The 27,824-nt window shown below is 43.2% G+C and overlaps 1 protein-coding gene across 1 annotated transcript in view; it reads left to right on the plus strand.

The window, feature by feature from the left end:
* Nucleotides 1-27,824, plus strand: part of L3MBTL2 (L3MBTL histone methyl-lysine binding protein 2) — a 75,724-nt gene that overhangs the window by 18,253 nt on the left and 29,647 nt on the right. Inside the window, exons 6-11 of the mRNA XM_066596198.1 lie at nt 3,968-4,085; nt 6,966-7,100; nt 9,080-9,168; nt 19,910-20,141; nt 22,502-22,563; nt 25,227-25,331. Of these exons, the coding sequence (XP_066452295.1) occupies nt 3,968-4,085; nt 6,966-7,100; nt 9,080-9,168; nt 19,910-20,141; nt 22,502-22,563; nt 25,227-25,331 (741 nt within the window). The remainder of the gene's footprint in view (nt 1-3,967; nt 4,086-6,965; nt 7,101-9,079; nt 9,169-19,909; nt 20,142-22,501; nt 22,564-25,226; nt 25,332-27,824) is intronic.

The raw sequence follows: 27,824 nt of genomic DNA on the forward strand, positions 1-27,824 counted from the left end.
AAGTGAAAAAAAAGTCAAAGTTTTACCTCCCCTCATAGATCGGATCCATGAAGGAAGGTGAAAATACTCACCCTTTTCCTCCATGTCCATGCTCTCGGGACGCACGGCTGGCTTCTGCGCATGCGCCAATGTGGCGTGCATGCGCAGAAGGCCAGTGAGCCCGGCAAATTCAAAATCTCCCTGCACCCGGTTGTCACAGATAGCCGAGTGCAGGGAGATATGACAGGGGACCACTGTATGCGGTGCCCAGTCACATGATCATCGTTTTCCATCGGATAACGGTGATCATATAAAGTTAAAAAAAATAAGTTTAAGAAGTTAAAGTTAAAGAAATTATGTACCCAAGGTCCCCGGATTTGTTCCCTGGTGGGATGTTGATCCGCGGACCTTACCCCGGCTTTGCCGCATGCGCCCGTCAGCATGATGGCCACGGTATGCAGTTACTGGTCACGGGATTACCATGGGCATAATGGTGATCACGTAAAAGTTTTTTAAAAAAGTAAGCGATCAGTGAGAGGAGATGAAACATCTTCTCGGAGGCCTCTGCATTTGAATCCAGATGCGATCATCCTCCATGAACCCGTCCTGCTTCTGCGCATGCACCCGCCGGCAAAATGCCGGACACATTCATAGGAGCCAGGGAGCCCAGGAAATTTTAAATCTCCTTGCTCCGTGCGACCAACGGTCACTGAGTGCTCGGAGCAGTGACCGGTGGCCTCGTTGAGCGGTCCCCGGTCACGTGATGAAAAAGTATCGATCTAACATTAGGCCGGTATCCTATGACCGGATAGGAATTACGGATTCTGCATGCGTTTGATCAGCGGTAATCTACGGATCAATCACATGCATTGGATTACACAATTCCCCCCAATTAGCGGGTCGGAATTAGCTCGCAGAATACAGTACACAGCATGTTATATTTTACCGTGAATATCCGCGACCTAGAGCCCATTGTGCTCTATGACCGCGGATATACCCGCAGCCCATATGCTTATTTTTAGGAAGTCATTTTTTTTTCGGAAGAAGTGGGCAATGGGGCCTGGAATTTATTCAGTTGTGCACTGAAATCCAACGTGTGTTCCCTCCATTATGGGCCTAACCATGTGTCCTGTAAGCAGATTGGGGCCACAATGGGTATGTTTCTGAACAAGGGACAAACAGGGGTATCCATTTTGGGGTGAAAGTTTTCATTTATGTGTGTGCTGTACAAAAAAAAACTGTTTTTAAATTGAAACAATTGCCCAAAAAATGAAAATTGTAATTATTTCCTTCTGCTTTGCATACATTCATTCAAAAACCTGTGGAATCAAAATACACAGTACACCCCTAGAGAAATTCGCTAAGGGGTCTAGTTTTCAAAATTGGGTCATTTGTGGGGGTTCTCCATCGTTTTGGCCACTCAATGGCTCTACAAATGAGCAATGGGGCCTGGAATGTATTCACTTGTGTCCTGAAATCCAACGGGTGTTCCCTCTATTATAGGCCGAGCCATGTGTCCTGTAAGCAGATTAGGGCCACAACTTGTATGTTTCTGAACACAGGACAAGCAGGGGTATCCATTTAGGGTGCAGGTCTTCATTTATATTTATGCTGTACAAAAAAAATGTTTTTAAATTGACACAATTGCCCACAAAAATGAAAATCGTAATTATTTTATTCTGTATTGCTTAGATTTATTCAAAAACTGTGGGATCAAAATACGCAGTAGACCCCCAGATGAATTCATTAAAGGGTCTAGTTTTGAAAATGGGGTCATTTGTGGGGGTTCTCCATTGTTTTGGCCACTCACGGGCCCTACAAGTGGGCAATGGGGCCTAACTCACTATCAAGCAAAATGTTTGTTCTGAAAGGCATCGGTTGCTCCTTTCATTTTGGGCCTCGTTGTGTGTATGGACATAATATTAGGGCCACAATGGCTGTGTTTGTGAACACAGGACAAACAGGGGGATCCATTTTGGGGTGCAAGTCTTTATTCAAATGTGTGCTGTACAAAAAAACTGTTTTTAAAATGACACAATTGCCCAAAAAATGAAAATCGTAATTTTTTCTTCTGCTTTGCTTAGATTAATTCAAAATAAGCAGTACCCCCCTAGATGAATTCTTTAACGGGTCTAGTTTTCAAAATGGGGTCATCTGTGGGGGTTCTATATCGTTTCGGCCGCTCAAGGGCTCTACAAGTGTGCTATGGGGCCTGAAACACCTTCAAGCAAAATCTCTGCTTTGAAAGGCACTGGCTGCTCCTTTTGGTTGGGGCTTGTTTGTGCATATGGATATAATATTAGGGCCACAATGGGTATGTTTCTGAACACGGGACAAACAGGGGTATCCATTTTGGGGTGTAAATCCTCATTTTCATGTGCACTCTAGAAAAAAAAACTGCCTTAAAAATGACATATATGCAGAAATCTGAAATTTTATTTTTCTCTAAATTGCATTAAAGAGGTTGTACCGCGCCGAAACGGGTTTTTTTTTTTTGAATAGGCCCCCCGTTCAGCGCAGGACAAACCCAAGGGATGTGTTGAAATAAAAAAAAATAATTTTACTTACCCGAATCCCCTCTCTGCAACTTCTTCCTTCTTTTCCTCCAAGATGGCCGCCGGGATCTTCACCCACGATGCACCGCGGGTCTTCTCCCATGGTGCACCGTGGGATCTGTGCGGTCCATTGCCGATTCCAGCCTCCTGATTGGCTGGAATTGGCACATGTGACGGGGCGGAGCTACGCGATGACGCGTAGAAGGGGTCGGAGCCAGAACGCTGCTCGTGCCCAGACCGACCAGAAGGGAGAAGACCCTTCTGCGCAAGTGCGTCTAATCGGACGATTAGACGCTGAAATTAGACAGCACCATGGAGACGGGGACGCCAGCGCAGGGAAGGTGAGTATACAACTTCTGTATGGCTCATATTTAATGCACGATGTATATTACAAAGTGCATTAATATGGCCATACAGAAGTGTATAACCCCACTTGCTCCCGCGGGACAACCCCTTTAACTCCTGAAAAAAAACTGTGGGATCAAAATACTCTTGACAGCCCTCAGTGAATACATTAAGGGGTGTAGTTTTTAAAATGGGGTCATTTGTGGGGGTATCTGTCATTCTAACACCTATGAGCCTTTGCAATGTTGGCTTGGTGTAGGACCGTGGTGGCGAACCTATGACACGTGTGTCAGCACTGACGCGTAGCCATAGTCGCTGAAACTTTAAAAAAGTTTCCCAATTTTGGCGCTTTTAATAATTATACACAAATTCTATCAGACTGTTTTTACCACCTAAATGAAATACAACATGTAGCGAAAAAAACAATGTCAGAATCACTTGGATATGCAAAACCTTTACAGAGATATTCTATGTTAAAGTGACACATATCAGATTTGCAAAATTTGGTCTGGTCATCAAGGTGCAAACAGGCTTGGTCACAAAGGGGATAATTCCCAGAGAAACCTCTTAATTGGTTTGGTACTATATAAAAGGGTTGCACCAAAATCTGAAGTTATCCCCCATCCACAGGATAGGAATAACTTTATGATTGGTACGGATTTGACTGCTGGGACCCCCACTAATCCAGAGAACAAAAGTCTCCGCAGTCCTCACACGAATGGAGAGGAGGACACGCAATTGCACTGCTATACCGTTCATTTCAATGACCGTGCTGGAGATTGTAGAGTACCAGCGTTTGGCAATCTCCGGCGCGGTCATCGAAATAACTGCAGTGGCAGCACATGTGTGCGTTTTCCGATCCATTCCGGGGACATTGAGACCTTTGTTCTTGGGATCAGTGGGGGTCCTAACATTCAGATCTGCACCAGTCTTAAAGTTATCCCTTTCCCGTGGATAGGTGAGAATGTTAGATTTTGGTACATGAATGATTTTACTGCAATTTAAGAGAAAACATTTCTTTGTACTTCTCATTTATCAGTAGTCATATAGTTATACGGTTTCTTTTTCTTGCCACACATTGTTTTAAGGTTCCCCTCTTTGATCAGTGGGATGACATTGCAGAGGGTATCAAGGTGGAGAGCCTAAATACAGATGCTGTACTTCCCAGTCGGGTATATTGGATTTCATCTATTGTAAGAATAGCAGGTAGTGTTTACAAAAATTATCTAGTGGTTATCTTTATGTAAGTTATGGAGCAAGTTTCTCAGTAATTTACTGATATTTTGTCCTTTTATTAAATACTTTAGAAAAGATGAACTTTTCCATAATGAATTTTATAAACAAGCAAATCTCTCTTGTTTCTTTTTTAACTTTCCATCACAGATCTGCTGTTTTTGACAACAAGAATAGCATGGATTTGCTGTGAAAAACACTGGAATCTCTGAAGCACCCTAGTTGTGTACAACCGATCTGTACATCCTGGTTGCTGCTGACCAGGACCTGTGATTGCTGTGACCTTCTATAGCCAGTGATTGACTGCAGCAGTCGCATGTCCTGGTCAGCAGTAACCAGGAAGTACAAAGTGGCTGTGGAGCAATTTTAAAGGCCCATTTAGACACAATGATTATCACTCAAAATTCACTCAAAAGCCATCTTTTGAGCGATAATTGCTGTGTCTAACTGCACTGACATCGTGCAGTTTTCGTTATCCCGTCGATCATCGTCATCTTTCAGTGTGCTGAAAGACGACAATGAGCCCTATCAGGGATTCACAGTGGGATACAGCTGATACTATTGTTTCAGCTGTATCCTGCTCCCTGATGACAGGTGGAGTATGAAGAACAGAGCAGTCCAGCACTGTTCTCCATACCCGGCACGGAGCGCTCGGCTGTTTAAAAGCCGGGCGCTCCGTGCAGAAAACATCTGGATGCAGAAGACAAGTGGGGTCACCCTGCTTGTCTTCTGCATCCTCTGCACGGAGAGCCTGGCTGTTATACAGCTGAGCGCCCCGTGCAGATAACAGTTGGATGCAGAAGGCAAGCGAGGACACCCCGCTTGTCTTCTGCATCCTCCACTCCAAGCGCTCGGAGCGGGGAACAGCTGGATGCAGACAACAAGGGGGGACACCCCGCTTGTCTTCTGCATCCTCTGCTGGCAGCCCAAGGTGATCGCTCATCTTGAGCAATCATCTTGGGCTACAAATAACACAACAATTATCGCTCAAAGTCGCTTGAGCGACATCTTTTGAGTGATAATCGTTGTGTCTAAATGGGCCTTAAGGTAGTGGGCAAACCCCTTAAAATACTCCAGATTTGAAAACCCCATTTAATTATACTGTAAATTGCTGCAGAATTCTAATGCAGAATTAACACTGCCAATTTTCAGCAAATCCACTGCATCTGGATCCAGTCTAATTACACAGTGTTTTCTTAGATAGCACTAGCATACTGTGCAGTACTTTACAAATCAGAGGGTACATGACAGACAAAATCACAGATTAAATTGTTTATCACTGTAATATTATATGTAAACAATAGGAATGGGGGATGTCTTATTATACTTACCTAGCAGACTCGGTCCAAGTCCTCCCGCAGCTCTCTGGAGCTCCACTGTGCATCCTGCAGTCCTCGGCCGCTTCCTGCAGGCGGGACTTATGAACCAGGAAGTGATGGCTCTGATTGGTTCTCTAGTCCAGCCAATCAATGCAGCTCTCGATGAACCAACACGATGGCTGTGATTGGTTCATTGAGCGCTGCATTGACCGGCTGAAAAGCGGTCAAAGAACCAATCACAGCCATCGCATTGTGGAGGCGAGATTTATTGGCTGAGCCGCGGCATTGATTGTTTCTCGAGCAGGACTTACGAATTGAACAATCAGAGCCATCGCTTTCTAGAGGTGGGATTTATGAATCCCGTAACCAGTATGTAATCTTCTGTGGGTGGCCGAGAACTGCAAGAAGCACGTCGGAGCTTTGGAGAACAGCGGGATGGACCTGGACTGAGCCTGATAGGTAATGTATTCCTTTTTTATGTAATGCAGCTGGGGCTTATTTTCAGGGGAAGGGATTATATTTGAAGCCTCCCCGAAAAGCCTGAAAAATCAGGGTAGGTCTTATTTTGGGGAAAATGGGGTATGTGAGAAAATAGGGGTGATTTGTTTTGCACAATGGTACAGCCATTGAATGTTTATTTGCCCTTTTAAATGCTTTTTAACTCTTCAAACAATTTGTGCTTAAATGATAGTCAATGTGATAAGTAGCAGAAATACAAGTTACTTTTTTTACCTAAATTAAAATCGCAGAAAGCGGCAAAATACTCACTGATATAGGCTTGATGCCCATGGCTGGGTTGGATTCTGACTGTGAAATATCGCAGCGGAATCGGACATCATGCCCCCCAGAGACCCTATACTCACCTGTCCGGATCTGCCGCAAGCGTCTCAGCCAGCGCACAAGGGCAGTGCATTACGCGACCGCGCTGGGCGGTGACGCAGATTCCCGCGATACTTCTGCAGTGCTCACTGGTTTAACAATGCATGTTTATGGCAGCTGTCTGACCACGAATTCCGCAGCGATAATCCATCCGTGGGCTTTCGGCCATAGTGATAGAAGAGGGCCGGCATATACACCACGTAACCCATAGCGGTTGTCACTTGATCATCATTATTATTTTTTGAGATCTATCCGAATTATTGGAAAGTGTGTTTAGGTGTTCATCCTAGTTACCCTTTCTGTGTTTTTAATATATAAATTAATAAAGATTAGTTTAGTTAGTGCAGTCTGTGGAGGGGGATTATTTTATTTATTAAAGTTTCATTAATTACAACTTACTTCTTCATACTCCGGCTGTGTTTTCAGAGCGGGATACCAGCTGAAACAATAATATCAGTAGTATCCCGCTGAGAACTTGGCGTTCAATCCTGATAAGGCTCATCGTTCTCTTTCAGCTTGCTGAAAGACAACGATGAATGACTCGTCAATGAAAACTATGTCTGTGCGGTTAGAGCCAACGATTCTCGGTCAAAAGACGGCTTTGCGGCTAAATGGGCCTTTAGTTTCTTACTTTAACAATTTCACCTCCCAACAGGTTATAAGGCTCTGCTGCAGTATGCAGGTTTTGCAGATGATTCCACGCAGAACTACTGGTGCAATTTAGGAACGGTGGACATTCATCCCATTGGATGGTGTGCTATCAATAGCAAAATCTTGGTGCCCCCCCAGAGTAAGTAATGCTGCTTGACATGCTACATATTACATTAGAACACTTCTCATTGACATTTAGTTTTCTGTCATATAATTGGAGATATTTCACAGTATATTAAAGTAAATCATTTTCCAGAAATTAAATAAGGAAAAAAACTAATGGCAAAGCTTTCAAGACAATTTACCCCTCTGACAAATGAAACCTGATTCTTAGGTATGCTGCTGGTTACCCTGAGTTTAAAGATTTGCACTAGTTTCAATTGTGACTTATTTGAGTGTATCCCTCTAAGTAATATGTGCTGTGGATCCAGAATGCCGCTTCTTTCAACACTCATCCTCTACACTTTGGCAGAGTCTTATTCCATCTGCTATGTGCAATCTGAAGATGAAGTCTTGCATGCCTTCTATGGCCTCATTATCGATTTTTATTTGAATTTGGCCATTTTTTGCAGTCATCATAATTTTTATTGTCCTTGCATTCAGGGGAGGCCCATTTTTCTGCCACCTATTTTCACCCCGGTTTCCAATGCGTCTTGGTCCATTTTCGGCATGATCACTTTCGCATATAGGTTAAACAAGAAGGGTGAGAGGATGCAGCAGTGTCGGACGCCTTTGCCAAATCCAAACCAGTATGTGTCCCCATACTGCGTTCTCACACTTGATTGATATAAAGTGATTTTATCAGCTTGACTAGATGTGCCGATACGCCCAGCTCTTGTAGGGCCGGTCACAGCTTGTCATGGTTGACGCAGTTAAAGGCCTTTTTGTATTCTCAAGCTTTTTCCATGATCCATCACAGGTTTGCAATATGGTCGCAGGTGCTGTGACTTCGGCGGAATCCTGTCTGCATGTCAGGGAGTGCCACTTCAACTACTGATCCCAGTCTTTAGTGTATGATTTTGAGAAGGATCTTGCTTGAATGCGGAATGAGGGCTATTGTTTGGTAGTTGGAGCAATTTTGGAAGTCGCCTTCCTTTGGTAGAGGGATGAAGACAGATCTTTTCCAGTCCTGTGGCCATTGTGGATGCCCATACTGCCGTGATGGTTTTCCCGTCGGTGCGGCAAGCTGCTTGAGAATTCTCCCCGCTGTCGTCTACCTGCTTGGCTTTGAATTCCCTCGCCATCACGGCTGTGATTAGATTGAGTGCCAGCCAATCGCAGCCGGTGCTCGATAACCCAATCACAGCCATTCAGTGATGTCATTCACTGAATGGCTGTGAATGATCGAGCGCCGGCTGTGATTGGCTGGCGCTCGATCCAATCACAGCGCTGACGGCGAGGGAATTCAAAGCTGAGCAGGGAGATGACAGTGTGGAGAATTTTCAAGCAGCTTGCTGCACTGCCGGGGAGATCATCGCGCCGGGGACACAGACGTTGGCTGGGAGGTGAGTATTGCGGGGGGTTTTTTGTGTTTTTTTTACCTCACCCGAGTATAAGCTGAGGGGGGCTTTTTCAGCAAGAATAATTGTGCAGTTAGTGTATGTCCAAAGCTAGCCATGTGTAGGAGTGGCACAGACTCCACAATCACAAAATGTAAAGCCATTTCCATCTACGAAGGTGTTAGATTTAGCATTTAGGAAAGAAATGAACAAGAAAAAATCATTGCAAAAGTGTACACAGTCTTCTAGCTGCCCACAAAATTACCACAGAGAATAGAAAAAGAGAGAAATATGTGCTCAGCTCTGCCAGTAAAAGATTCCTACTGTGCCTATGAAGGAAAATCCATACAAAGAAAAAACACCAACTCCAAATAAAGGAGTCTTCATTTTCAATAGTATTTAAAACACAAAATGTCTTATAAAAGGTACCATGCACTAGCCATGTTCACCCGTCTGCATACATGGTTACTGCAAATTACTACACTCTGCTATAAAATTCTTAAGAGAAGCCCAAAAACCAGGCTTTTGTTGGAATTTTTAAATTAGCCCTATTTTACGTATTGAGTTTTAGAAGAGGGTAACAATGTCTTAATGAAATTACATATTTTCCATTGTACAGCTATCCATGCCAAATATGAAAATTGGAAAGAGTTCCTGATGAAGCAGCTGATTGGATCAAGGACCATTCCAGCCGAATTCCATGTTAAGGTAACCACTGCCACCAGGCACTTACAGTAGTTTTTGTTTCCCTTTTCTTGTAAAGGAAAGCTACAGAAAAACGGTCTTCGCTGCATCTTACAAAACACAACACTGTATGGCGAAAAGTATGTGGCCTTCAAATTTATATAAGCTTGTTTTGCATCCAGTCTCAAAACAATGAATGTTGATATTGTGTTAGGATCTCTTTTGAGGCTATAGGTACCCCCACCCTTTTTGTAAAGCTTTCTATAAGATTACGGAGTATGTGGGAATTTGTTCCTATTCAACCTAAAGACTATTTGGGATGTCAGGCACTGATGTCAGATGAGGAGGTCTGCCTTGCAATTGGCATAGCAATTTTTTGCAAAGTAGGGCGCACACAATTGTCTAAAATGTCTTTGTATGTTGAAGCATTAACATTACTCTTCATTGGAAATAAGAGTCCTAGCCAAACACTGAAGTACAGCCCCAACAACAGTAGATCTGTAAATCAGAAAACTGTTGGTAGCATTCTCTGAGCATCCACCAACCCAAGATTCGTCCATCAGACTGCCACTAGTCAAGTAGATGATGGTGATCTTAGGCCTGTGTGCAGCTGATCAACCATGTACAATCCTTGGTCGTTATATTATTTTACCCTACGGATGAAGCATTGTTTGGCAAAGATACATGAATGATCACAGCAACCTCAACGTAATGCAGTGTATGGTGTATTCCAATTTTATTTTTTTTTGTACGTTGTAACTTTTCTATGCTTTGCTACTTGCAGTATTTTCTGGCGCTACTTATTTTAACAAATATAATTAAATGTTATATTTTAATTTTTGACACATTGTTCACCCTTTCCTTCAGCATTTTGCTTTGGTGACCATTTTGGATTGGACTTCATGCAACTACTGAAATAGTTAACTTTTTTGCAGTTTTTGCCTGTCCCTTCTTTTGATGACTTCATCTCCAAATCCACCTCTTCTTCCTCAACAATAGGGCTGCAAGCCAAATGTGATCCTTTATCCTTCCCTTGCTGAATCATCGCTGTGAGCATTTGCTCCAGCATAACCTGATTTATTTCGCTGTTGTCCCAAATGTCGTCCAATCTTGTTGCCACTTTAAAAGGCCTCAGCACACGACATGCATCTCTGATCAGCTGCCAATGCGTGAGCTGAAAATTATAGTGGCCCCAAAAGCTGCCAATCTACTGCATGAGGGAATCATTCTCGTCTTTCCACTGTTTGTACAGATGGCCCACCATGTGTAAGGTAGAATTCCAGTGCTTTGAAACGCTGCATAGTAAGCAGTGTTCAGAGAGATCATTCGGTCGCTGCAAGTCTTGGAGAGCTTGCATAAATACAGAAGAATGGCTAAAGCAAATGCAAACATTACTGGACATGCTTCAAACCAACGTGTGTGTTAAGAAACAGGTTACGACCAGATCACATACTCCATGCATGGTGCATGCCGTGCAGCAACAATATTTTTCCCGTTATGAGTAATCACATTGCCCAGTGTGCGGGTTCTTCATTTATGCCCTGTGTGGCTTTCCTGGCCCAGGCTCATCAGGTGTAATGCACTGTGGCAGCGCTTCACCTTCCATCTTTAAAAGGAAGGTGGGAGAGTGTAAGCTATACTCTGCCCTGTTGGAGACAGAAAGATGTCCATTAAGGAGGACATGGTGGATAGGCACCTGCTGTCAGAAGTTAAAGCACAATCAAGGACCTGTCAGTAATGCATGGTCTTGCCGTAGTAAATCATACTGTGTCTCCTCCCTGATATTTTGAAAGGCTGGCCTCGCTTTCTTGAAAAAGTAATGCCCGCTGGGTATCTGCCACCTAGTCTTGCACACATGCCATCAATTGCCCAAGCATGGTGGACTCAACCAGGTAGTACACTAGCAACTGCAGCATGAACAACTTGGCCAGATGCGACTTCAGTCGCATGATGAATGGGCACATAGTGTCATTAGTTGGCTATAGATTCCATTATGAATAACTGACGGGACGGAGGAGGAGGAGCACTAGATCACAGTGCCATTCAGCCACTGTGAGAGCTGTGTTGTACATGTAGCACTGCATATATGTGAGGCCCAAGGCTTGTCTTGGTTGCCAATCTGGAGTAAAGACGATATGCCTTCTTCACGTGAGAAGAGATACTTTTCTTCTGGTTGGCAGATGTCACTTCCCCACAAATATAGCAAAAATTATCCATGGTATTAATGCACTACGAGACATTAGTGTTCTGTATTGTAACTAAAAGGATAACATAATAACAGTTTTATGTAAGAGTAGCTCGAACTGTATCCCACGAAGTCTGAAATATTTTAAATCCTCAACCTTTCATATTGGGCTCTGTATAGTACACTAGTGATTAGGTGTTGATATGTACACTGGTACAGTGGGAGTTAACATGGGGTACTGGTTATGTTGGGGTTAGGTGTGAGGTTATGAGCTCAGAGGCAGTGACTTATCACATGATGGTGACATCATCACTGGTCCTGTAAGCACACGGCTGCTGTCTGGCTCAAACTGTAAGGATGTTGTTACAGTCCTACTGGATAAATTTACACGGTGAAACTCAGAAAACGAACTATATGAAATATCTTCAAAACAAGAGCCAATAAAAAATTTCATATTTGTGTTGAGCACACCAAGGATACTACAGATTAGGACCTTTTTAAGTCAGTAACAGTTTCAGTGTTGACAAGTGGAGGGTGTATTACCACTCCATAGACAGCAGTAGCCTCAATGCTTTACACTCCAGGCGAGAGAGGAAAAATAAGAATATAGAGAGTGTCAAGATCTTACGCATCAAAAAAATGACAAAGATACAGAAGTCCTTCCGAAGAAATAGAGGGCAGCAAATTCAATCTGAAAAAATGTGTGATACAATATATGTGGAAGTCATTACCTTGATTGAAAGTTAAACCGGAGAGAGACCCGAATTTGGCCAATTCTGCTGTAAGGTTGGGTATTGTGGTATGAAGGGAAGAGATAAACATTAGGAAGTCGTCCGCGAAAAAAGAGAGTCTGTGGTGGACCAACGCGACCCCAAGACCTTTTATATTAGGATTATTACAAAGTTTAATAGCTGCAGTACGTGTGGTGACCCCCAGACAACTAACACGCTGAATTGTTGAACACATTTCTGACACATAATGGGGAAGGTAAACACGTATCGGAGCTGCTGAGCACTTTATCTCCCAGCATAATTGTGATCTTTCCTTCTTCCAGCACTACGGTATCAAAAGGGTTTTCAACCCAATACGTGGAGGCGGTAGAAAGAGAAAGTTGTTACACAGGGAAGCTTTTTAGATTTTTGAGTTGCACACTAGATTTCCATCTGGTTTACATTAGAAGAACGATTTATTACATATTTACTTAGAGAAAATATGGGGGAAAGGGTTGTTTTTTTTTTCAATATCCTGTCCCACTCCTCTCATATCTTCTTACACTCATGGTGTTAAGGAAACATTTACATAACATGCGATCTGTGTTGGGTAGTTCTGATTGGGTAGTATTGCTGAGGTTTTTTAATTTACTTGTATGCTATGATTAAGAGCGGTACCACTGGAAACACGTAAGCGCTGTTATGATCCCACTATCTGCATCATTTTATGATGCAATGAATCAAATTTAATTTTTAACAACAGAAGTGCTGGGATATTTATAAAGAAAATTTGGATGTCAACATCACCTAGTTCCCACATCCTGTTCAAAACCCCATAATCCTAGTCCTCATCATCCCCGCCATTTATCCGTCCGTTCTGATGTCTTGTGCGCGCCTTATCCCTCCGCATCATATTCACCTTCATAACTGCCGCTACTGCAACGGCTACCACTGCACCCACTGCCACAACTATGTGTCACTACCAACGCTTCCACCTCTGCAACACACTCCAAAAGCTGACTGTCATAGTAACATGTAAAAATACACATGTCTATCCAGTTTAGCCTATTACACCCCCACCTCCACCTCCGCATGGGGTGATTTAGTGAATCCTGCATTTACTAGGGTGTCGGACCAGATGACACTGGAGGTCCCTTCCAACTCTACCATTCTATGATTCTAGGAGGGGGCAGTTAAGACAGAGTTGATGAAAAGGAAAGGCTAATGCCTCTATCAGTGTACCAACTAACTCGAGAAGATTAGGAATCCACTGAATCCTTTAGTGATCAGCCGTACGTGTTTTCATGTCCTGGGTGTCTGCGCTTTATTCAACAGGGCTGTAAAAACACTCCGGCCCTGTAGACTAAAGCCCCAAGGTCTGTGTATCTGACAGCTCACTGCTATTGGCTGCTGGAGGTCACCGATAGCTGGGAGCTGTCACCGGGGGCCAATGGATAACGACGATTGCATAAAAGTTAAAATAAAGTTAGTTACATCTTGCCCCATGGATTGTATCTATGAGGGGAGATGAAATTACATACCTAAGGTCTCTGGATTTGTCCTCCGACGGGATCTTTATCCACTGACCTTTTCCCAGCTTCTGAGCATGTGCCCATCAGCAAAAATAGCAGATGCAAGCGCAAAAGCTGTAGAAGGCCCTGGAAATTTAAAATCTCCTTGCTCCTGGCTACTAAGGGTAGCCGAGAGCCTGGAGCAGTGACCGAAGGCTGCGGTCAGCTGTCCCCGGGCATATGATCGCTGTTATCCAGTGTTTAATGGCGATCACGTAAAAATTGAAAAAAGAAAAAAGTTGAAGTTTAATCTCCCCTCACCGATGTAAAAGGTGTACTGTGCCAGAGCGCCTGTGTGAGTGCGTAGTTATGCGCAGTACATTACGCGGCCGTATGCAGGGTCACAGCCGGGCTCACAGCTAGGATCCGCTGCAGGCCTCCGCAAGCGTATTCCACATACGGCCATGTGAACCCGACATTATTAAGATTGATACCTATAATGTTATGTAATTTACAAAAAGTCCCAGGAAGGTCAATTTTTTTTTCTGCACAACTGAGCAATGGGGCCTGGAATTTATTGAGTTGGGCTCTGAAAGCCAAAAGGTGTTCCCTCCATTACAGGCCTAGCCATGTGTCCAGTAAGCAGATTGGGGCTACAATGGGTATGTTTATGAACAAGGGACAAACGGGGATCCATTTTTGCGGTACAAGTCTTCATTCATATGTGTCCTGTACAAAAAAAGGTTTTAAAATGACATAATTGCCAAAGAAATTGAAAATTATATTTTTTTATCCTTCTGCTTTGCTTACATTCATTCAAAAACTATAGGGTCAAAAAACGCAGTACATCACTAGACAAATTCACTAAGGGGTCTAATTTTTAAAATGGGGTCATTTGTGGGGTTTCTTTATCAGTTTGGCAGCTTAAAGGGGTTGTCCCGCGGCAGCAAGTGGGTCTATACACTTCTGTATGGCCATATTAATGCACTTTGTAATATACATTGTGCATTAATTATGAGCCATACAGAAGTTATAAAAAGTTTTTTACTTACCTGCTCCATTGCTGGCGTCCTCGTCTCCATGGTGCCGACTAATTTTCGCCCTCCAATGGCCAAATTAGCCGCGCTTGCGCAGTCCGGGTCTTCTGCTCTCTTCAATGGAGCCGCTCGTGCAGAATGCAGGCTCCGTGTAGCTCCGCCCCGTCACGTGCCGATTCCAGCCAATCAGGAGGCTGGAATCGGCAATGGACCGCACAGAAGAGCTGCGGTCCACGGAGGAAGAGGATTCCGGCGGCCATCTTCACAGGTAAGTATAGAAGTCACCGGAGCGCGGGGATTAAGGTAAGCGCTCCGGTAAGCTTTCTGTACGTCCCTGCATCGGCGTTGTCTCGCGCCGAACGGGGGGGGGGTTGAAAAAAAAAAAAACCCGTTTCGGCGCGGGACAACCCCTTTAAGGGCTCTACAAGTGTGCAATGGGGCCTAAAACACCTTCAAGCAAAATGTTCTTAAAAGCTACCATGGCTGCTCTTTTTAGTTTGGGCCTCATTGTGCATACAGACATAATATTAGGGCCACAATGGGTATGTTTCTGAACACAGGACAAACAGGGGGATCCATTTTGGGGTGCAAGTCTTCATTTATATGTGTGTTGTACAAAAAAAAATTGTTTTAATTTTTTTGCCATTTATGTCATTTTAAAAATAGTATTTTTTTGCCTTCTGATTTGCTTAGATTCATTTAAATACGGTGGGGTCAAAATACTCGGTACACCCCTAGATGAATTCGTTAAGGGGTCTGGTTTTTAGATTGTGTCATTTGTGGGGGTTCTCGTTTTGACAGCTCAAGGGCTCTAGAAGTGTGCTACGGGGCCTAAAATACCTTCAAGCAAAATGTCTGTTAGGAAAGCCAATAATTTTAAATTTTAAGAATTTGTTAAATCTGTACATCTCCTAAATGGATATGCAAAACCTTTACGGAGTTATTCTATGTTGAAGTGACACATGTCAGATATCCAAAATTTGGCCTGGTCATTGAAGCACAAACCGGCTTGGTCACTAAGGGGTTAAAGTAACATTAGTTTTACTCCTAGGAGGACCAAGAGCAAGGCAACAAATCCACAATGGCCTTCTTCTCCAAAATAACACTCTCACTGGAGGAGATTTACAACCCTGGCTTGCTGATGCTGCTACTAGTACCGGGCATATGGCTGCTGCCACTTGTACTAAGCTTTGGCACATGGCTGCTACTAGTACTGGACCTGCGCACAAGGCTGATGCAGACAGTGCTGGTACTACCCTGATTCCCAAAAATAAGACCGTGTCTTATATTAATTTTTGCTCCAATAGATTTTACTTTTTTACATATATAGCTGTCTGGACACTATCCTCAAAAATCCAGAGAAAAAAAATCATTCTGCAACCTCAAAAATCCAGAAAAAAAGATCATGCTAGGGCTTATGTTCAGGGTAGGTCTTATTTTCAGGGAAACAGGGTAGTACCAACATCCTTTCTGGTAGAGAACGGGTTACAAGTGTGTTTTCCCACTCTTTCTTTTGCCAGATATGGTTTCTTTATTTCTAACTTTGAAAACAAATGCACACCGCCTCTGATTCCCCCAGCGCTGCATACTGCTTTGGAGAGAGAGAATATGTGAAAAAATAACTCACTCTACTATAAATTGTGCTGGAATAGGTTGTGTGCAGATTAGAACAGACACACAAAGCTCTGATTTCAACTGCCCTAATACTGTACACTGATCTGTCACATTGTCCCTCACAGTTCTTTTCCTGGCTAAATGGCTGCTACAGCTGTGTGCAACTTGTTATATTTGCTCTGAGCTCACCTCTATTCTGCCTTCTGATTGTTTGGGAGAGCCATTTCCAAGGCATTATAGGCTACCCTGAGGTCATGTGCTCCTTCTTCTATCTGTCATGTGGCTACTGCCATCTTTGTTGGTTCTGCCAAGACGAACCGCATAGGGTTTGGGTTCATGCAGAACCAAACCTTTCATAACGTTTCATCCGCATTCAGGTTCTAGGGGTTCAGTTTGCTCATATCTACTGCTAGATAATACCTTTCTAATCATGGCCCTGTAAAATTCACCCATTTCACTATTTGTCCAAAAAGAAGCTTTAATACAATTACCATATATTCTCGAGTATAAGCCTAGTTTTTTAGCACATTAGACACCACACAATAAGTGCTGCTTTTAGTACCCCTCACTCAGTAATCATGTCCCTTTTATGTCTTCACTCAGTTATAATGCACCCTTATATGCCCATGTTCAGTAATAATAGCCCCCTGATATGATACCGTTAGGTCATGGCTCCTTCGTGCCAGTTAATTGTGGTAAACTATAAATATCCAATATTCACCTCCCAGCCTCTGCAATCTACACTGTTCCTATACCCTGCTGACTTTGCAGTAGTGCTTGAAATGATCACACTACTGGGAAGACAGCAGGGAATATGAGCGGTACTGTTGCGGCTGGGAGAAGCAGAGCACCTGTTTTTATTGGGAATGCCCTAGAGTAGTGTTTCCCCAACTCCAGTCCTCAGGGACCCCAACAGGTCATGTTTTCAGGATTTCCTTAGTATTGCACAGGGGATGTAATTATTGTCAGTGCCTCAGACATTGCCACAGGTGTTCTCACTATAGGATATCCTGAAAACATGACCTGCTGGAGGTCCCTGAGGACTGCAGTTTGGGAACATTGCCCTGGAGCACTTTATTTTCCCTAAAATAAACAAGGTGTGAGTACCATGTTTCCCCGAAACATTGAAAAAATTAAAAATGTATATTTTACTCATTATGTATATTTTACTCATGATTTTAATGGGTTTCAACAATGCAAGAGATTTACTGAAGTTGACATAGTGGATAGTATGTATTAATACACCTGTGCACACACATACAAATATACACATAAGGCCGGTATTAAATAAACGGGTCATGTGAGCGGACATGTGAATGTTCTATTTGTTTGAAGTTGTGTGGAATGCTGTGGATTGTCCGTGCAGGTGACTATCGCGGATTCCGCAATTCAAACTCGGTCATGTGAGACTGGCATAATTTTGGAATATTCGTTTTGTGTTTTAGTTTTAGCCAAAATGGTTTTCAATTTTTCATCTAGGCCTAATGGAATTAGGAAATTAGCCTAACTCTAACTATACTCTAACATTCGCCATGAGACCAGTATCAAGGCTATTCTATCTATTCTCGAACGAGTCCGCTCCATTCCACAACTACAAAAGCAGTTTATTCTGGTTACTATCTCCCAATGGGTTTGTAAAGCATGGGATTTGAAGGCGTGGCTCGTTAGTGCACAGTTACGATTTTAATGTTTTTACTGTCACAGCAGTGGAGCACATACCAGTAGATATCAAGAATAGCTCAGACATATTAAAAAACAGGAAATGTATTGGATTTATAAACTTAATACCCTAACTCCATTAGACCTTAATGAAAGTTTTAAAAATCAGTTCGACGAAAATTAAAACGCAAAACGAATAAAATATTTTATTGTACATGTATGTATATATGTGTACATACTATCCACTATGTAAACTCCAGTAAATCTTTCTTGCATTGTTGAAACCCATAAAATCCAAAATCTAAATATATTTTTATTTGTTTATTTTTTAATTTCTTTAATTTTCGTATTCATTTATTTATTTTTTAAATTTTATTATATATAAATGATGTCATTAGAATATACATCTTGTCCTGCAAAAAAAAAGCCCTCATAAGGCCATATCGACCAAAAAATAAAAAAAATTACGGCTCTGGGAATGAGACGATGAAAAAAACTGAAAAATTAGTTGCTCAATAAGGCGCAAACAAGCTTCATCATTAAAGGGGTTGTCCCGCGCCGAAACGTTTTTTGTTTTTTTTTCAACCCCCTCCCCCCCCCCCCCCCGTTCGCCGCGAGACAACCCCGATGCAGGGGTTAAAAAAGAACACTGGAGAGCGCTTACCTGAATCCCCGCGCTCCGGTGACTTCTTACTTACCTGATGAAGATGGCCGCGGGGATCTTCTCACTCGGTGGACCGCAGGGCTTCTGTGCGGTCCATTGCCGATTCCAGCCTCCTGATTGGCTGGAATCGGCACGTGACGGGGCGGAGCTACAAGGAGCCGGCATCCAGCACGAGCAGCCCCATTGAAAAAAGAAGAAGACCGGGACTGCGCAAGCGCGGCTAATTTGGCCATTAGACGGCGAAAATTTGTCGGCTCCATGGAAACGAGGACGCTAGCAACGGAGCAGGTAAGTAAAAAACTTTTTATAACTTCTGTATGGCTCATAATTAATGCACAATGTACATTACAAAGTGCATTATTATGCCCATACAGAAGTGTATAGACCCACTTGCTGCCGCGGGACAACCCCTTTAAGGGGGCAAGGGGGTTTTCTGAGCAAAAACTATCGATGACCTATCCTATTCGAGTTGACTCTTTTTTCCATCTCTGCTGGCTTCACCAATATGAACATTTCATGCTTTTAATTTGGACATTAAATAAATCTACAATTTTACTCATCAGTGCTGGATCCCTCTTTTTGATTTTTTTCTTATATCCTCAGGATAGATCATCAGTAGTTCTGTCGCTCAAGATGCCCAGCAATGAGCAGATGGACTGACCTGCTGGACATACATCATCCCATTGAAATCAAATGGCTAAAGCTGGCTATTGCACTTCAGCCCACATTGATTTCAATGGGAGTGAAGCCAGCTAAGGTGCTTTCGCTTCTGTCCCCTATGACGCATGATGGGCCAGGTGATCCCCAGCAGTTGATGGCCTAGCCTGAGAATACGGCATATAACGTGCGCAAGACCCGCTCACGGAGTATGCTGTACCAACACGCTCATATGAACCAGACCTAAAGCAAAAGACCTTTTCCAAAACTATTGTTTTAACCTAAAACTTATTTTTCTCTTTGTGATCTTGATGAGAGGTGCTGTTTTTTCTAATATTTGACTAAGTACTTTGTATGCAATTTTAGCCCCACCCACTGAATATACTTCCTGTTGCTCATACTGTTACACATGGCTAGATCCTTTTACATGATTGTACCTGGGAAAGATCCAGATTTGTTCATCAACAAAATCTGCTACCTTTCTAAAAAAAGTTCTTGTGGACCCACATCTTCTCTCTCGTTACTTAGTAGCACCCAACGCCAGCCATGAGCAACTCTTATTGTCCTTATACCTTCAGGAGCGGATAGAATCGGATTGGAATCTATACTATTCAAATAATGATTGCCTTCAATAAAAAGTAAACCCTCTCTGCTGTGGATTAAAAGGTTATTGCTTCATATTTTGCTTAGAATTTCTGCTTACTTCTCTTGTTTTTTCCTTATTCTAGATGGCCGAGAGCCTGAAGTGTCCTTTCAGACAAGGCATGCGTCTGGAGGTTGTGGATAAACTACATATATCTCAAATGCGGATAGCAGTGGTTGATACCGTGATTGGAGGAAGACTAAAACTTGTGTATGTAGACAGGGGCAGTAATGACAATGTGTGGTGTCATATGACTAGCCCTCTGATTCATCCTATCGGTTGGTCACGCAGGGTTGGTCACAAAATCAAGTTTTTAGGTACGTAATCTGCACTTAGAATTTTTTAAAGTTTGTACAGTAAATTAAAAATGGAAGTACATGTGGAATATCACACTAAATGTGATAAGCAGGAATAGCTTAAACTAATTACTTAGAAATTACTAACGAGCAGATGTGGCCAGCGTGTCTCACAGAAAGAGGAGATTTAAATTCCTTAGGCCTCATGTCCACAGGCATGCACGGTTTCCAAGTGTGGAATCCCACAGCCATGAGGCCTAAAAAACATTTTCTTACCTTTCTGGAGCTGGTGCGGTCTTCTTTATCCACGGCCGAATCTTCTTTCTCCTGCACTCTGGATGTGCTCGGCGCGCCGCCCATATATGCAGTGCATTGTTTTCTTGAACTCCTGCTTTCCTGCGGATCCGTGGCACATCCACAGTGTCAGCTTCAATAGCTTCAATTACTTCAATGGAAGCCGTCCGTGCAGGATCTGCAGAAAAATGGAGCGTGCTGTGATGTTATTTCCCCACATGTGATCTGCACGCCGGGAAAAAATGACAGGCTTTTAATTATTTTGCGGACGCTAATGCATCCCTATGAGCAGCTTGATTTGCGGATCTCCCGCGTGAGTGCCGCAAATCAAATCCGCCTGTGGACATTGGGCCTAACCCAGCAAGGGCATTCAGATCAATCCTTGGATTCTATTAACATTATACTTCACTACATGTTTAAAGGTACCCGTGTGCTTTGCTGACTTCTGTTCCTTCTGCGGGCTCCCACACACTTGCGTTTGCGTTTTTTGTTAACGCGATTGTCAATGGGACTTTCTAATGTTAAAAACTGCTAGCTTATCCTCTATGGGAACAAGAGATGGGACATGTCAGAACCTTCCTTCCCTTGATCTCTCTTTCACTCTCCCCCTCCCTCTCTCCATCTCTCCCTGCCAGACCAAAAATTTTCGAATGACGCGCACTGCGGCGGGGAGGGGCCAAAACAGGCACGTCACAGTGGGGAGGAGCCAAAAGCTGGGGCGGGGGCGAACACGATTTGATGCTCGTTCGAGTAATGAGCACCATCGAGTATGCTAATACTCGAACAAGCATCAAGCTCGCCAGAGTACGTTCGCTCAACTCAATTGTCTACGCATAGCTGCTTTTAAAACTTGCTGGTTGCCATATAAAATCATCAGGTTTATTTCCTCTTACATGTGCTAAACCTGGAATACAATGGAACCCTAAAGTGATGTATGTTTAGTTCTGTCAGGGAACTGATGTACCTCGAGGCACAGTTGTGGTCCCCTTTGGGTGAGGCCAGCAGGGTTCATCAGTCATAGCAGAAATCTCAGGGAGGGTCTTTTAAGCGACTGCCCGAGCGCTGACGTCACCTCTAAATTAAAAGACTTGCCGCTGGATCGTGGGCTTTTCGTCTGCTTCTGGCTCGGCGCTTCACCTCCTTTGGGAAGCACTGAGCAGGGAGTGTTTACACAGGACGAGAAGCCCGCGAGCCAATGAAGTTTTTTAAGCTGACTTAAAACAACCGCTCATGACAAGTGAGCGTTGTTGTTTTTTTTTTTTGCATTCACACTGAATGATTATCGCTCACATTCGTTAGTTTGAACAGATTTTAAACGATAATCGTTACGTGTTAAAGGGGTATTAAGAAAGGGCTGCAAAAAGATGGTGAAAGTTCACATTGTACTAAGTACAAAGCTAAAGATGAGTAAGCAGAGCATTTCCAGAGTTGCTCAACGTTTAGTTTAAATTTGAACTAGACAATTATGAAAATGGGGTTTAATTGACACATTTTATAGATAGTTTTTCTATTACGACCATGTTTCAGCGAAAATAAGACCTACCTTAATAATAAGTCCTACCACCTAGTACCCGGCGTTCAGGTCCCTCGTGCTGGGTTGCGGCGCTGCTGTAGGCTTCCGTGTAGTCCTCGGCGGTTACAGAGCAAATCTTCCTGGTAGTGGGGCTTGAGTACTCCGCCTCCAGCAAGCAATTGCTCTAATTGGTTCATTGAGCGCTGCGTCAACGCTCGATTAACCAATCCCAGCCATTCAATGATGTCACCGCTGAGGACTACACAGAAGCCTGCAGCAGCGACGGAGACCAGTGGGAAGGATCTGAACGCCAGCTACTACCGGAGTATTACCAGAACCCCCCCCCCCTTCCTGAAAATAAGACACACTGCCTCTTTTGGGGCAAAAATTATTATAAGACAGTGTCTTATTTTCAGGGAAACACAGTAGCTGTTTTGATAGAGATGTTTTCATGCATGTATATCGTGAATGTGAAACTTCTGCATAATTTTGGTTTGCTCTGAAGTAACTCTTGTTTTATGGTCTTGTGAAGTATGTATTGATGTATTAATCTTCACGTATTAATCTTTCATAGAGGAAAAGCGTAACGAATTCCGGAAAGTATACTGTGATGCTGTTGAACATCTCTTTAAACCAGTATGTTTCTAACCCTTTGTCAATGTTTTATTGTCGTCTCAGTAAATTTTTTTTGTATGCTTTTTTTCCAGCATGATTTATGGATAAGGTTATAAAACAGCAGTATGACCTCAAAGACCCTACAGCGCTTGTAAAGGTAGATAGTTGGGGTACTGCTTAGACACCTACTGGTCCAATGAAAAAGGAGGTTCTGTTCCTATTTCTTAGTTGACAGGTAGTTGTGAGTGCTCTCAAATTCTATAACTCTCATTCACATTTTCTTCTTAAATTGGTACTGCACTTTGACAAACTTGCATATATGTAATAGCCATTGTGATAGGTAGCAAAAGTGTAAATCATTTTTGCACTTAAATTATATTTTTGTTGCTGAAAAATCGCTTTAAAGCTCTAGTCACTACAGGCACATTTACACGCGAAGATGATCGCTCAAAATTTGAAGTGAAGGAGGAGTGAAAAGACAGTGGAGCAACTCTGAAGTGATGTTTTATGACCCAATATAAGGCCCATTTAAACACAACGATTATCGCTCAAAAGTCGTTTTTTAAACGATAATCGTTGTGTGTAACTGCACTGACATCGTGCAGTTTTCGTTATCTTATCGCTCATGACGACGATTAGCCTTATCAAGGATTCACAGCGGGATACAGCTTATACTATTGTTTCAGCTGTATCCCGCTCCCTGATGACAGGCGGGGTATGAAGAACAAAGCAGTCCAGCTCTGTTCTCCATACCCCGAACAGAGCGCTCAGCTGTATAACAGCCGGGTACTCCGTGCAGAAAACATCTGGATGCAGAAGACAAGCGGGGACACGAGGCTTGTCTTCTGCATCCTCCGCACCGAGCGCTCGGCTATATAACAGCCGGGCTCCCGAAGCGGAGAACAGCTGGATGCAGAAGACAAGCAGGGATACCCCACTTGTCTTCTGCATTATCCACTGGAAGCGCAAGGTGATAGCTCATCTTGAGCGATCATTTGTGCTGCAAATGACATAACAATTATCGCTCAAAAGTCGCTTGAGCGACATCTTTTGAGCGATAATCGTTGTGTCTAAATAGGCCTATAGTTTGAAGTCCGTATAAGAGTTTGGCTATCAGTGTTTGGTATGGAGGTGCAGTCTACCAGCCTTTGCCTGTTAATGACAGGCTGTGAAGGAGGTGAAGTACTATAGGCCAAATCGTGGTGTAAGGCGGAAAACTCCAGAATATAAAATGTACATGGAGAATTTTAATTGGATAAAATTCAAAGCAGGCAAGAAAATGCGTTTCGAGACCGCTGGCCTCTTCTTCAGTTCAGCTGGGAATATGTACAACTATGGTTGGGTACGTGTTTGAGTTGTACATATTTTCCAGAAGGAGGGGGTTGTAAACAAAGACCGGGGCCCTGGGAAGAGGAGAATTAAGTGCCATGTAGTTTAGCAGTTTATACGACTCATTATCTTGTGATATTTTAAGTGTAAGACATTTGTCTGCTCAACTCAATCATTCTACTTTAAGGTCTGCTCTGATTAATTGCTTAAAAAGACCCAATTTATAAGTTTTAATCTTCGTTAGCTTTCTTCCATGTACCGTGTTTTTCGTTCGCGGGCAAGAATTGCAGCATGTTCCATGCAGTAAATCGCACGGACTGCTTCCATTGCAATCAATGGAAGCTGTCCGTCCCGCTGCGAGTCGCCGCAGATCTGTGTCATGCCCTGCACTGCACGTGCGCGCCGACGCGCCGGCCCAAGACACTCGCCACGAATCCTAACAAGTGATTATAGGGTCTCTGGCCGGCACTTGGTCTGATTCCGCTGCAAAATTTCGCAGTTGGAATCTAACCTGGCCGTGGACATGAAGCCAAAGTGTCTCAATTGCTTGACACTTGCACCCTGACCCCTTTTACCAATATATCAGTCCTTTTATTGAGGATATGAGCTTGGAAGTTTCTTAAATAGTACAAGACCTTTGGTGTAGGGCCTTCCTATACAACAAGCCTGTTTGATTAATGGATTCCCTTTCAGTGTGCACAGCTACTATTTGGATTGAGGGTGGCCTCACTTACAATTCTGTTGGGTGGGAATCATTGTTAGCACGAACCTTGGCTTGAGTGAGGCAAGGAGCGCAAATCTACCACACTGTTCTCCTCAGTCCTTATTGCAGTCCAGCTGCCACCACCAGGTTGGAGCTGTAGTGTAGCTGCTTTCCAGTCTCCAGCTCCTCCACAAAACCCTCACTGCTCTTTCCAAGTAGCGCCTTCACACAGGCTGTGTGCTCTTGCTGCTTCTTCTCTCTGATAGTGCCTTCTGCCTTTCACTCGCAGGCAACAGCTCCTCTTACGCACACTGAATCCCTGTACCCTCCTATTGCGCAGCAAAAATTTCCCTCTTTACATGAATGCACCCAGGAAGTTCCTAGTGAGCATGCTCTGCTCTGCCAAAATCTAGCGCAAATGTTGGCACTTCAGCACAGACCATCTCCATAGCAACTTAACTCTATAGGATTAGTTCCTTACATACACATGGAGAAAGACATATAAATCACATGGAAAGCAATATATTTGTATAGAAGTGCTGAGAGTAGACCAGTAAAGGACTCCTATATGATAAAATATGAGTGGGGCACTTGGCTATATGATTACCAAACTCATAAAACTATTTGTTTTATATTTTTATATTTATTTTAGGTGAGAATTGTTTATCCAAAAGGTATCTGGTTTGAGGAAGGAATGAAACTTGAAGCAATTGACCCTCTTAATCTTGGTAACATATGTGTAGCTACTGTGTACAAGGTGAGTAGTTTTCACAATATTAATTTGCTTAGGACCATGTAAGAGAAAAAATTCCAGGTCCCTTTCTTCCCCAAAGAGCACTTCAGCAAGTAGGAGGCATTGCCTGCACGAAGTTCTCCCCATTGTAGATTATAAGTATTGCGGTAATAGCCCAGCATGTCACAACTCCCAAACTACAATGGAGAGCTGCATGTATGGACTGCCACCACTAACTCATATACTCTTGTGGAGTGCCAAACGGGGTCAAGGCAAACCATTCTACTGATATATGGGAGTCTCTGGGGTGGCTACATGATACACCACTGGTATCTGCTCCCGACCTGTGTGCCACTCCTTTATTTTCTGACATGGAAAAGACCTGTGAGCAGCCGCACACAAGCATTTCTGTGCTACATGGTTGTGGGCTGCACAGAATGGCATTGTGGGCCACTTGTAGCTCCCAGGCTACAGGTTGTGCATTCCTGCTATGGAGAGTCAAATGCACTTAACTGTTCACTTGATAATGGTTTTGAGACCTCATTAAACACTCTTTTGCTGTGTGGAGTTCTCTAATGGAAAGAACCTATGATAGCAATATGTACAATTGCAGTAGTACCTGACAGTCGTACCTATAGATTTAGAAAATGCATGTATTGTTACTGATTTCCGATAATAATTGATATGTCAGAAATGCGGTTTGGTGTTTTTTGGCAGATTTATGCAGATGTATAAGCGGCAGGTGTAAAGGGAATCTGTCTCCTATAAACCTCCTATATTAACCCCTTGATGACGCAGCCCTTTTTTTTCTATTTTCGTTTTTTCCTCCCCCCTTTTAAAAAAAATCATAACTCCTTTATTTATCCATCGACATCGCTGTATGAAGGCTTGTTTTTTGCGTGACGAGTTGTAGTTTTTAATGGTGCTATTTAAAGTACCATATAATGTGCTGAAAAACTTTTAAAAAATACTAAGTGGAGTAAAATGAAAAAAAAAACAACATTCCACCATTTTTCAGTGCATCCTATTTCTACGGCGCACAAACTGCAACAAAAACAACATGATAACTTTATTCTATGGGTCGGTACGATTGCTACGATACCAAACTTGTATAGTTTGCTTTTTACTATACTACTCTTCATTTTTTCAAAGAGATTTCATTTTTTTCAATTATTTTCTGCAGTTATCTTTTGCGCACAATAACTTTTTAAAATTTTCTGTCAACGTAGTTCAGCAAGGGCTCATTTTTTGCGGGATGTTTCCGTTAGTACCAATTCAGAATACATACGACTTTTTGATCGCTTTTTATTGCGTTTTCTCTGGGAGACAGGGTGACTGAAAAAGTGCATTTCTGGCGGTCTTTGGTTTTTTTTTGGACGACGTTCACCATGTGGGGTAAATAATGTGCTACTTTGATAGATCGAACTTTTACGGACGCGGCTATACCAAATATGTATTTTTATTTTAGAATTTAGATTTTTTTTCTACTTACAGATATGGCAAAAGGGGGTTTTAAACTTTTATTCCTTTTTTTTTTTTTTACAATTAAAGAAACTTTATTGATCTTTTTTTTACTTTACTTTCAAGTTTCCCCCGGGGGACTACAACATGCGATGCTTTGATTGCTCCTGCAGTATGCCGTAATGCTATAGCATTACGGCATACTGCATTCTGACAGGCAGCCTATCAAGCCACCCCACTGGGATGGCTTGATAGGCAGTCTCTCAAGGCAGCCCTGGGACCTTTCAGAAGGCTCCTGGCAGCCATGACACCTGCACGGCTCCCCCGATCTCACGATGTTCGGGGGATTTAATTGCCACTGTCAGAATTGACAGCGGCATTTAAAGGGTTAATAGCCGTGATCGGCCGATTGCAGCTATTGCCCGGGGGTGTCAGCTGTAGTAAACAGCTGACGCCCGTGCTGTATACAGAGACGTCGCCCCACGACCTTTCTGCATACATACCCCGACGCTCCAGGACGTAAATGTACGTCCTGGAGCAGAAGGGGTTAAAGTTATAGGCTTATAGGAGCTAAAGCATGAATCAGGGAATGTGACCACCTTAGCGTGTTTCCCTGAAAATAAAACACTGCCTTATACTAATCTATGCCTCAAAAGAGACACAGTGTCTTATTTTTGGGGGTGTCTTATAATACTTACCAAGCAGCCGGCATTTGGGTCCCTCGCACTGGTCTCCGTGCTTGCTGCAGGCCTCCGTGTTCTCAAGCACGCTGACAAAGCAGTTCTTCCTAGTAGCAGGACTTGAATACCCCACCTACAGCAAGCTGATGCTCTGATTGGTTAATCGAGCGCCACGTCAGCCAATGAGAGCTGGCGCTCGATTAACTATCACAGATGAAAATCAGGGTAGGGCCTATTATCGGGAAAACACGGTAGCTGCCTTAGGGCTCCTGTCCTTGGGCGATTGTGCATTGCATTACCCGTGGCAATAATCCGGCCGCGGGTAACGCAGTGCATGCTATGGAAAGCAAAGCCCCCTGTCCACGAACGGAGAATC

This window comes from Eleutherodactylus coqui, chromosome 3, assembly GCF_035609145.1.
Source record: "Eleutherodactylus coqui strain aEleCoq1 chromosome 3, aEleCoq1.hap1, whole genome shotgun sequence".
Classification (NCBI taxonomy): Eukaryota; Metazoa; Chordata; class Amphibia; order Anura; family Eleutherodactylidae; genus Eleutherodactylus; species Eleutherodactylus coqui.